This window comes from Haliotis asinina, chromosome 7 (assembly GCF_037392515.1).
Source record: "Haliotis asinina isolate JCU_RB_2024 chromosome 7, JCU_Hal_asi_v2, whole genome shotgun sequence".
Taxonomy (NCBI): domain Eukaryota; kingdom Metazoa; phylum Mollusca; class Gastropoda; order Lepetellida; family Haliotidae; genus Haliotis; species Haliotis asinina.
In genome coordinates this window covers 36,625,727-36,638,537 of record NC_090286.1, presented here as the reverse complement: position 1 = coordinate 36,638,537, position 12,811 = coordinate 36,625,727, and the positions used below count along the sequence as shown (strand labels likewise).

General features: G+C 40.8%; 1 protein-coding gene across 1 annotated transcript; it reads right to left on the bottom strand.

Annotated features, from left to right (window-relative positions):
* Nucleotides 1-236: 236 nt before the first annotated feature.
* Nucleotides 237-5,893, bottom strand: LOC137290670 (thioredoxin-2-like). Its single transcript, XM_067821750.1, has 5 exons — nt 5,719-5,893; nt 3,581-3,685; nt 2,141-2,203; nt 1,325-1,390; nt 237-566 (listed from the first exon to the last, which is right to left on the bottom strand). Exons 1-5 carry the CDS (start codon nt 5,749-5,751, stop codon nt 504-506), a joined length of 330 nt encoding a protein of 109 aa, XP_067677851.1. The 5' UTR covers nt 5,752-5,893; the 3' UTR covers nt 237-503.
* Nucleotides 5,894-12,811: the final 6,918 nt, after the last annotated feature.

The window sequence follows — 12,811 nt, the reverse complement described above, 5'->3', positions numbered from 1 at the left end:
AGAATTGAGCCAGGAACGTCACTAGGCTATTCAGCGGTCCTGAAAAGCTTTTTTTAGATATATGGTTGCTTGACCCATCTGCCACAGTGATTTTTCTGACTGTTGCCAGTTGCACCTATGAGTACTCTAGCATTAAAAATAGTGCCATTGCATATTTGTAGTGTGAATGGTGCTTGCCTGGCTGATGCACTGCTGTCATACATCAACATTACAGCATAAAAAACAAAGACATCCCCTTCACAAATAGGACAAAAGATTTATTTTCAGGCTACAGTGTCTTGAAGAATCATCGGTCACTTGTATCGTAATCCAGTTATATAGAAAGAATATGTAAACATTCTTTACTTGCACAATATGAAGTGAGAATTTCGTGAAAAGTTCAAGTCAATGTTTGCAATGGTGATATGCGGATCCCTTCCATCAAAACAGGGGGTGTGCTCACACACCCCAAGTCACATGTCCTTGAAGATGTACAGTATGCAAACACAGTCTGACTTGCCAACTTACAGTTGTGCAGATATTGCTTCCCTTAATTTATTCTCATTGGCCCCTACAACATCAGAAACCTGAAAAGACACACATAAATTCTAATCTGACATATCAAATGTTTCTCTGGTGTTTATGCAAGAGAATGAGTTTACTTTTGCGCATCCTTGATATCCCCAGGGTCTCCTTCCCATAACCTGGATGCTCTACGACTCAGTCTGATGAATTCATTACCTCCCTTGGCTGGCAATTTATCCAATCAGATGTCTACACCGGGAAGTTGAGAGTACCAATCACAACTCTCGCTTCTTAAATTATCTAACCGTTTAAACTTGGCAGCACAAACCATGCATAATTTACTGAAGGCCATGAGGACCTGCATATATTTGAAACTGCCGGCCTGACACAATAACAACCGGCGCTGGGCCTCTGGCCGGCGGTCATTTCGAACGCTGCTACTAATGTGTCCTAATTCAAAATAAGATTTAAAGAATATACATGTACAGATTGAGTACCTGCATCAATTACGTAAGGGTTTTTGTGAAAACTCAAGAAATGTGATGTCTTGCATACACACAAAAATGTCAAATCTTTCATACCGGATTATAGATAAAATAACTGAGGTATACTGACAGGTTTCAGGACATGAACTTAACAATCTGCAGTCTTTCTTATCGTTTCTCATACTATAGATCAAATATAAATATAAATGTAGATACACACCAGCTTATCTAGACTTCTTGTATGGCCAACTGAACTTATTGGTAATATGGCACATTACTACATACATCATGACATATTCAAACCGAAAATCCTTGCAACAACTTATACTACTCACCTTGGCACCATTTTTATATATGTAAAATGTAGGCATGGCAGATATATTGAGGCCTTCAGCTAATTCCTGCAAAACACAGAAACAGTGAGTGAGTTAGTTTAGTTTTACGCCGCATTCACCAATATTCCCGCTATATGGTGGCAGTCCGTAAATAATGGAGTTTGGACCAGACAATCCAGTGATCAACAACATGAGCATCGATCTGTGCATCAGGGAACCGATGACCTGTGTCAACAGTCGCTTTTACAGAAAGTCAGCTTCATGGCGGTTTAGAGTGAGTATAGTGTTATGCCACGCTCAGCAATATTCCAGCTATGTGGCAGCAGCCTGGAAATAATCGAGTTTGGAAAAGACAATCCAGTGATCAATAGCATGAGCATCAATCTGTGCAATTGGGAACCAATGACCTGTGTCAAACAAGTCAGAGAGTGTGACCACCTGATCATGTGAGTCGCCTCTTGTGACATGCATGGGTTACTGAAGGGTAATCTTTTAACATGACCTGCATCGATGGTATTGTCAAGAAGTAAATAACTGCAGATGGCTTTATGCATCTTTCAACAGCAATGTTTTTCACAGCCGGTCAATGTTAACCTTTCATGGGTGGAAAGGCCATCAGCAGGTCCTACACTGCTGCATCCTTGTTTGCCAGTGAAAGAGTAACAAAATTATGATTCACTTCCTGGAGTCAAAACATTTTTTTCATAGCCTGATATCTTAGTGAAGAGGTATATATATTTTTGACTTCACGCTCACTGTTCACAGACCATTTCAAGATAAGGAACTGTCTGTGTCATCATTACATGATCTACTTACTCCACACTCATCTACATCAACCTTTATCACCACCACCTTGTCGGACCACTCCTCTTCCATCGCCTGCAAGCATACATCACAAAATTACCTACAAAGCTCTAGGACTGGCAATTGAAGAAGATCATAGTGATCAAGAATCGTTAACATTTCAATCCATTAGCAATAAACATTGGAGATATAACTTTGAGCAAAAATGCCAAAATTGACTGCAAGAAGTGGATTTAGTTCAGATGGTTGGGTTACCTGTTTATGCATGAATTGTTACAAACAGCATCCTGAGTATGATTTAGAAGCAGACAATGAATAAAGTATTAAATTTGTATATTGGGAGATTAAATTAAAACATTTTTCTATCTTCAAAATTTATGGATGACATTATCAATGACGTAATTTTCACATCAATAAACATTAATAATTTTACTTACCAACAATATTTGTTATTGATCAATTTTGCCACTACTCAAACTCTCTATTGCGAATTTCATTACATATTATAAATGCTCTATCTTAGTCAATGTTGATTATGCTTTACAGCTCATCCAACAAGAGAGTCTATATCTGTCACCATGGTTACCTAGTAATAACTGAAGTCACTGCTTCAGCTTACGTTGCCTTGGAAGATCAATAATTGCAAACATTACTGATGGGAAGACTATCAATATGAAAATCGTGTCACTGAAAATAACTTATATGTGATATATAATGTGATATGAAATAAAGGTTTAATTTTCACACAAGACATGTTTCATCATCAATAATTTTCTTATGGTCCCCTCTATATTATGTTAAGAACTGTTTTGGTCAGTAATTAGTGAATCATCTGAACTTGATTTTGCAGGATTTTTGTCATTTCTCAATTTTTCAACTTTATAAGTTGAATCTGCAATTTTGATAATTATGCAGAGCCACACTGAAAGTATCAGATTATACAAAGTTGTGCATATAAGCTTTAAGAACACTGTTTAGGTCATTACTTTTAAGTTTAATTGGATCTTTAGGGGATATGGGCATACCTATTTTCGTAACGACACACCAAAATTGTCTGCCTGGTGCCCTGTGGCATCCTCTAACGGTATTCCACCATTAACATGGCAGGGGGATGCCAAAAGAGTTATAGCTGCAATTAATTCTCCTATAATGACTGAGTGAGTTTAGTTTTACGCCGCACTGAGCAATATTCCAGCAATATGGTGATCTGTAAATAATCGAGTCTGGACCAGACAACCCAGTGATCAACAGCATGAGCTTTGATCTGCGCTATTGGGAACTGATAACATGTCAACCAAGTCAGCGAGTCTGACCACCCGATCCCGATAGTTGCCTCTTACAACAAGCATAGTCACCTTTCATGGCAAGCATAGTCGCCTTTCAAGGCAAGCATGAGGTGCTAAAGGTATGTTTTACCCCGGACCATCATGGATGTCACCATCAATGACTTACTTTAAGTTTTGGTGCTATCATTTTGCAAGGACCACACCACGTGGCAAAAAAGTCCACCACCACAACCATGTCTCCGTGCTTGGCGATCTCCTCATCAAAAGCAGCCTGAAACATGGAACTGATAACATGAGCCAGTGTTTAGTTACATAGTTGTCAAAGGGACACTTAGCAATGGTGCAACTGCAAGTTGTGACTGAGTAAGTTTTACATTGCAATCAGCACAATTCCAGCTATATGGCAGCAGTCTGTAAATAATCCGAGTCTGGACCAGACAATCCAGTGACCAACAACATCAGCACCGATCTGCATATTGGGAACCAATGACATGTGAAAACAAAGTCAGCGAGCCTGACCACCCGATCCCTTTAGTCGCTTCTTACAACAAGCATAGTCGCCTTTTAATTTATGGCCAGCATGGGTTGCTGAAGGCCTATTCTACCCCGGGAATAGTTGTCAAACTGCAAGTCAAATGTATAGATTTTAAATAAATAATAAATAATCTGGTCATTTGTGTGTGTGTATGAGTGTGTTGTTTAATGCCACACTCAGAAATATACTACTGATCTGGCATATCTGGACAAAACGTTCCTATGATATTATGTTGCTAACGAGGGAGGTCTGTACATAATATACTCTGAAATAGCAGTATTCCAGCAATATCATGATGTGGGACACCATAAATGGGCTTCACACCACGTAACCATGTGGGGAATCGAACCCAGGTCTCCGGTGTGACGAGCCTACGCTTTAACCACTATGCTACCCCAGCACCCCCAGAAATAGACAATGTATTGTTTGACACATGAGCATCCATCAACACAGTTGGGATACAATGCCATGCATCAAACAGAGACAATAAGCCTGGCAACCTCATCATGTTAGTTGTCTCTTGCCACATTTACAACATTGTCCAGCTAGGTTGATGATCCAACCATATGATCAGGTCAGTTTGTTCATTAGAATCTGGCTGAACATGCTGAAGGGGTGATTGTCAGCATGGCACTACACGTTTACCCCAGACAAGTCCATTCTTTCCTTTTCCTTGATTGGAAATTTCATACTGTTGTGTTAGATGCATCTGATTACGTTATTTTAGGAAACTAGCATAAAAGGTAACAAATATTCCTCAATGCACAGTACTACTCACAATCAGTTAAACCGGAAGAACTACATCAGTGAACAAGACATAGCCCCACCTGTCATCCTTGATGGTCTATTTCCGTGAAGGACTGCCTATCAAATTAACAAGGATGTCCTTTTGTCTGATACTCTGAAAGATTTCAGCCCGTATTCCCCTTTAAACTTCATTCCTGCTAAATTATATATCACCTGAATATATATATATATATATTCCTCATATGACCTTGATTAGTTTTAGCATGTTTCTTTCATTGTATCTGAACAAACTCAAAGGTATGTTCAGCTTCTAAAAATGCAACTCAAAGAAATACTCCATCGTTTTAATTTGGGGGGATACAGGCAGAAGTCATACCCTTAGATCAGAGGAAATATTTAAACACTTAACATGGTTTGAACTTATGATCAAAGCAAAATCTGATGAATTTTCATTGTTTTAATGTTTGGGACTGGTTGTTCAGGACTGGTCGCTTTTCAGGGGGACAGTCAGTCCTTGGAAAGGCTCATTTCAAAACTGTTTTCTGATTTCAGTTTTTGGTTGCAGAATATGTATTGACCTGTCTGATGTTTACGATCGGGTGGAACACTGATCCGACGTCACCAATTAAAAAGTCTATCAATGATGCAAAACTATTCACTCAACACAGCATTGTCACAGCAAAATGAAAATGGCATATGATAGTTTGCCAGAAATGTGACCCATTAACCTCAATGACGATGCACATCTAGATCTAACATGCCTGTCGTTTTGCCATGCTACTTCGAAACACTTAATTTAGCAATTAAACACATATCACACATACACTGGACCAGTTACTATTAACTCCGAAGTCTTTAAATGATGTAACGGTGAAAATACGTAGTATCGAAATCCACCCCGTCATCACCGGTCAGCCACACCTGGCTTGACCAACTTCAAGGTGGGGGCAATTTCGTGTCAACATCGTAATGGTGTAAATGTACTTAATAAGTTACAGATCAAATGTTTTCTGCAGCCTTACCTTATTAGTGTCGGCGGGAAGTTCTTTCACCATGATTAATGTGATTCAATAACACAAAGAAAACAAACTACAGTTACTCCCGATTCCTTTTTCGCTACCACGCACCGCGCCAAACGGATGGAGACGAACAAGTGACACTAGCGCCGTCTAGTAGTCAGGTTCGTGAACTCCTCACACCGACGTTAGACTTGCATAAGGCTCGACATGAACACGGACTAAACCTATGAACCGTGAACATTTATTTAGTTACTGGGCATTTGTGTGACTATATACCCGACACATTCGCTTGCTGTATTTATTTTTCAGGGATAACCAAGAGCACAATGTACATAGTCTCCCTGCTATTATACACGCGTCTCTGGTCGCTGTTTTCTGATGACAGCATAGTCAATAGATCTATGGCAGCTGTATTTGATTCACTTGTAGAAGCAAGAGAATTTTCTGTTTATGGATGTCAACTTCTCTGTTGTGGGGAACACAGAGTTTCGGAGTTTATACCTACTTCTTCATCGGGTCATCAGCTGAATGAAGCTGACGATGAGCTGGGAGGTGGGATACTGTATACGGCTTTTTGAGTAGGGTGGGAGGACAAAAAGTAGGGTTCGCACCCCTGTGCGCGCGCAGACCCAGACAGACACACGCACGCACACACACCACCCCCACCCCCGGATCCGCCAGTGATGTGGTTGTGACTTCTACCTTTGTTGCATCATAACGCCACACTTGGCAATATACCAGCTATATGGCGACGGTCTTTAAATAATCGAGTCTGGACCAGACAATCCAGTGATCAACAGCATGAGCATCGATTTACTCAACTGGGATACTATGAAACATGTTAACAAGCGACACGTGTCAACAAAGCCAGCGAGCCTGACCACCTGATCTCGTTAGATGCCTCTCTACCACAAGCATGTGGTACCGAGGAGTAGTTCTAACCCCGATCTAAACGGATCTACAAATACAAGAAGCTGTTATCCACACAAAAAAAATCATTTTGTCTTATTATGAAGATAAAGATATTGCTTGAGAGCATAATTTCGAACCGCAGATCCTCCCAAGAAAAGAATGGCGTCACAACTGACGACAAACCGGAGCTCGAGAAAAGCTGGTATCATAATCGATGCCAACTGTGTATTTCGAAATTAGTACTATGTCCTAAGATGGTAGTTCGAGAAAAACATAGTTCCAGATAGTTGGAGAATATGTTTGAAGCACATTGTAGTGCCACGTTGGATGGATGGTAAAGGTGATGAAAACGTCTGGAAACGCCCGTAAAATATTTGAGATATATCAGTGATGGTTATGTCCTGAATGCAATAGTTACTGAAACTTAATATTTAGAAGTAAAAATACATATGCTACATAACAGTTCAATATATATTAATTTTTTAAACACCACTGGTGGGAATTTCTTAAATCCAAAGAACGATTATTTTGACAATCTTGCTTGGAACAGTCAGAATGAGTAAGTGTATAAGAATTTATCAACAGACCAAAGAGCGTGAGACCGATATATGTATTTTGTGGGAAGAAAGAATTATGCACACGTATATTCAAAAAATATTTCTCTCTTTCATCAGTAAAGTGCTTTGTACAATTACATTCATGAAACTCTTTGCTGACCGTGAAATTATATTTGTTTATTCATTGAAACAGTCGGGTGTAACTGGACGTATAGTCCCCTTAGTCCAATGTACACAATCCTTGCTGAATGTCATGTGACATTAATGTGTACTCATGCCAGCATTCGTAACTACTCGAGGTGGCTTCTTCTTGTAGGTCACTTGAAGAGACGAGTAGTTATGAATGTCTTCTTGTAGGTCACGGAAAGAGACGAGTAGTTGTGAATGTCTTCTTGTAGGTCACGGAAAGAGGCGAGTAGTCTAGATACGAATCCTCATGCTATTTTCGTAGCATAATAAGGGGTTGAAGTTTCAGAAGTTTTATCCACACTCTTATGGTAAACAGCGCCTGAAATCGATGTAATGTGGACTTATGATTTACATAGACATAACCATTAGAAGTGGTCGTCAGTTCTATTTTCAGCTGGGGCGGTGGGGCCTGCTCAAGGTTAAAGCTCTCACTCCGAAGACCGGGTTCGATTCCCCAAATGGGTACAATGCATGAGCAAATTTTCGAAATGTGAAGATGAGCCCTAACAAATAAACATATTAATTGTTTTCTGTTGTAGCTTTCCATTGCAACATACCGTACTATGTGTTGTGGGCGGTAGTAGCCTAGTGGTTAAAGCGTTAGCTCGTCACGCCGAGGGCACTGGTTCGATTCATCACATGGGCACAACGTATGAAGACCAGTTCTGGTTTACCCCCTTGTTACATTGTTGGAATATTACTAAAGACGGCGTAAAACCAAACTCACTCACTATGCAGTCATTACATTTCGGGTCATCCTCGATATTACCCAGGTATACGTTCCGATAAATCGTCACTATACTCTGGATACATCTAAATCCAATCACGAGTCTACGCTGGGAAGCTGAGTGTACCACTCACAGCTCACTTTCGCTCTTTAAATGATAAACTTGGAAACACAATTTATGCAGAGAACCTCTGAAAGAGGTAGAAGCAGTTCTTGCATGCATTTTTAAAAACTTTCGGCCCTGACAACCTGTTTGTATGATTTCCCCCAAATTTGAGTCGCTCAGCGAACAAACCTTCGCTGCTGCCACCGCTTTCTTTATTGACACTGGCAAGCTCAGTTGTATCGGCTGCGTAGCTGATTGGCTACTGTGTTTTTTGTATCCAGGGTATAGTGGAGATTCATCGGAACGCATACCCTGGAGATATCGAGGATGATTTCGGGTCTCCAAGTCCATTTTGTGACACAGGTTCATCCTGTACAGCATCTTATTCCAAAACACATTCTCGCCATATTCGAGAATCCGATGATGGGTTTTAGAGGAAATTTGTTGTATTTGTGGAGATGAGTTTGTCGCTTTTGTTTGTATGTATACTTCGCGAGTCTCGAGTATCACACGAGTCTTCTACGCTACGCATTTACAAGGACTAAAACTAATATGACTGTCAATGGGTGTCAGTCAGATTGCAATTCTGAAACAGCGGTGGTGTAGCCCAGTGGTTAAACCGTGGGTTAAAGGCCTGTTAAAACCGTTGTTTCGACTCTCCACATGAGTACGACGTGTGAAGCTTATGGTTAGAGAGTTCACTTGTCATACTGAAGCCCTTGGTTCAATCCATCACATGTGGCCAGGATGTAAAGCTCATTCCTGGTGTCCACTGCTTTTGTGTTGCTGGACTGAAACCAGGTTAAAACTCGCGATTTGCTTCAGTCTGGAAACGTACGTAAAATCGTAACTTGGCCTGTGTTAATGCATTTTTAAACCGAAACCTGTCCGTAAAGGACTTGGTATGCAACCAGCAAACAACAAAGCGTTGTGAAATAATTAACCATTTTATTCTAAAATCATTTTAATTTTTTTAAAATTAATAAAAATCAACATGAAGGTATTACACTGACAGTAACTATTTACAGGAGCAGTGATTATGACAATGAAGGGAGAGTTGGTAATTGATCTTTACCTAACTGCAACAGTGGTAAAGTTCCAAAGTGTTGGCCTAGACTTAATACCCAACGCAAGAATTATCGATTTTAGGCAAGTCGTAAGGGATAATAAGTGAGTAATTGTATCATCAGAAACCTAAAGTGAGTATATATGCCCCAACATGTATAATATAAGCCAAAATATTGTCGAACAATTGTGAAATAATGTTCGTGATGCCGAAGTAAACTTGACGCAGATGCATTGTATAAACCAGGTTTGTTGGCTGGTGGTGTTGTCTGGCGGGTGTATATGCCGTACTGACAGAGATATTTCAGTGATATACCTGCGTGTATATAATTGAGTAAATAATGGACCAGGAACCCAGTCACTGACATCAGCACCGATCCATACCCATCGATCTATCCCAGCCTGTCAGATTGTGTGAGGAGACCCGAAACTAATGGGGCTAATTATCCTTTCAGCTCTTGACGTTTGGTACTCACAATAAACGTAAAGACCTCAGCCCCATGAATAGTGCAAGCTGTGGCAATCATTCCTGTATTGACTTCACCATACAGTGGAGGCAGCGGGCACATGCTCCTATCTCACTATTGATGTATATCTCACACTACTCAGCGTAAATATGCTTTCGTTTCCAGTACATGTATGCCTGCAGTCTCACTTACACCATACCGATTTAAATGTGTACGTGGACATCAATACCCTGGTGTAGGAGAAATCAATACCCTGGTGTCGGAGAAATCAATAAACTGATGTCAGAAAAATCAATACCCTGATGTCGGAGAAACCAATACCCTGTTGTCAGATAAACCAATACCCTGTTGTCAGATAAACCAATACCCTTTTGTCAGAGAAACCAATATCCTGGTGTCGGAGAAATCAGTATCCTGACGTCAGAGAAACCAATACCCTGGTGTGGGAGAAATCAATACCCTGATGTCAGAGAAACCAATACCCGGATGTTGGAGAAATCAATACCCTGGGAACAGGCCACTAAGTAAACTGGAGACGTTCGATAATTATTGTTCGAGACCTTATAACTGGACATGTTGATGTTTGACATCGCATAGCAATTCAAGATCTACTCCAAGGGGATCATCATACCATTGCCATAATATCGAAACATCGTTAAATCGTCTCTTTATTGACGTACATTTTTCCGCAAGCGTAGATAATAGTTGCTCCTCTAAATGTGACACATCTCGTTGTATCACCGAGTGTCGAACACAATAAAGTCACGATAATGTCGTGTAAGTATTTGTTGAATGCTTTCTTTCAGGAGGAGTTTTGACAACCAGGTGAAAACAGGTGACAAGCTTGTGGTTGTGGAGTTCGGAGCCCCCTGGTGTGTACCGTGCAGATCTTGCCTGTCTTCCAAGTACGATAAGTTGGGAGGTGCTAGATTCCGGGTGTATGGGTTGAATATCGTTTTGTACAGTAATCTGGTTATATCAGAGCGTGTAAGTGTAATGTGGAATCCCAAAGTGGTGTAAGACGTTTACCATTTTGCTGACGTTATATGTATAACTGGAGCCGTAAAATAACTAGGTCTGATATGTATGACTGGAGATGTAAAGCAACTAGGCTTGATATTTTTATGCGATTGTAGAAAAGCGTCGCCAGTGCTTGTGGAAATCTGAGGTGGTTTTGTGCAGACGACCAATCCCCGACGAGTGAGTTGGCGATCTTCCAAGATGGAAAGAAGGGCTTGGCGAAGGTGAATAATTTAAACTGGTTGCAAGGGACAGGCTTGATCAGAACGTGTTTTCCACTCCGTTCCTTCTGAAATGTCTGTAGGAGGAGACTGTATCTCATGTCCGTAACCTGAAAGTGAAGGTGTAACTCACAGTTGCCCTTCCTTCGTGTCCTGTTTATGCTCTGTTCCATATTAAATGTTACCACTGTTTTCATCCACAGCGTCTCGAGGATTAATTAGGGGATAAAGTGATATTCGTCAAAGTCGACGTCGATGAAGCAGGGGTACGTCACAGAGCGTCTGAATTTTACGTCCAATCTGTTTCTATGACACTGCTGCAGGGTGTACCTGGTTAAAGGCATAGGTAGTCATGGGGTCCTCTTTACAAACACTGCCTAATTCCATATCGAGTTTGATTTCTTTCTGTCATTACCATCACTGTTATATTATGTACTGGAGCAAATCGATCGGCACAAAAGTTGTTTCCTTCAAGTCGATGTTTCTCCACATCTAACAATGTCATAACCGCTATTTAACAGCAGCGCGAAATGCGTGTCCATAGAACACATGATTGCCTTTGTCCTCTTTTTGCCCTGTTCCATAATAAACGTTACCACATGTCAGTGTTTGGTGTGGGTTTGTCATTTTCAGTTTTCATCTACAGCGCCTCGAGGAGGAACTAGGGGATAAAGTGATATTCGCGAAAGTCGACGTCGATGAAGCAGGGGTAGGTCACAGAGGGTCTGAATTTTACGTCAAATCTGTTTCTGTGACATTGCTGCAGGGTGTAACTGTCTGGTTAAAGGCATACGTAGTCATGGGGTCTTCTTTACGAGCACAGTATAATCCCATATCGAGGCTAACTGTCTTACTATCATTATCGTCAATGTCATATTATGTTCTGGTCCAAATCGATAGTTACAACACATCTATCCTTCAAGTCGACGTTTCTCCACACGTAACAATGTCATATCCGCCATTTAACGTCAGCATGAAATGAACGTGTGCTTATGCATCACATTTATTTGTGATACCATGTCGTGTGTCTACAAAGTCAGTGAGCATGACCAGTTGATCCCGTGTTATATAGTGAGTCTGTGGGTTCTACGGTAGTTTTGCGCTCCTCAATGAGTGAGTGAGTTTAGTTTTACACCGCACTCAGCAATATTCCAGCCATATGGCGGTGGTCTGCAAATAATCGAGTTTGGACCAGATAATCCAGTGATCAACAGCACGAACATCGATCTGCGCAATTGGGAACCGATTACATGTGTCAGCCAAGTCAGCGAGCCTGACCACCTGATCCTGTAAGTCGCCTCTGGGTTGTTGATTCATGACCTAGTCCGCATAGGAGGTGTCCTAGTCCACTATATATAAAGTCAGGCTCACTGACTTTGTAGACATGGTATCCCAAATGCGTTCATTGAAGCTCAAATGTTTTACAGACATATTATAGATGGAATATTTCATCGGATTCTGGAATATGGCGAGAATGTGTTTTGCAATCCCCATAGGATGCTGGGCACACCACACGCGCTGATTCTGTACACGATCAACGTGTGCCACAAAATGGTCTAGGAGATTCAAAACCATCCTCGATGCCTCCAGGTATATGCGTTCCGATAGATCTCCACTATACCCTGTATTAACCACTCCCAACCCCAACCTTCACCCTACCAAAAACAAACAAACAAACAAACAAAAAAACCCATAAAACAAACAAAAAAACAAACAAACAAAACCAAACAACCCCAACCCCAACCCCACCCCCACCCCCCAAAAAAACCCAAAAAACCCCCCAAAAACCCCAAAACAAACAAACACAAAAAAACAAACAAATAAAAACAACA

Bases quoted from the DNA above. Each gene is read 5' to 3' on its own strand.
- LOC137290670 (XM_067821750.1), bottom strand. From the start codon at position 5,751: ATGGTGAAAGAACTTCCCGCCGACACTAATAAG. The intron at 3,686-5,718 runs GTAAGGCTGCAG...TCCATGTTTCAG, and splicing joins TTCCCGCCGACACTAATAAG to GCTGCTTTTGATGAGGAGAT. The intron at 2,204-3,580 runs GTAAGTCATTGA...GTATGCTTGCAG, and splicing joins TGATAGCACCAAAACTTAAA to GCGATGGAAGAGGAGTGGTC.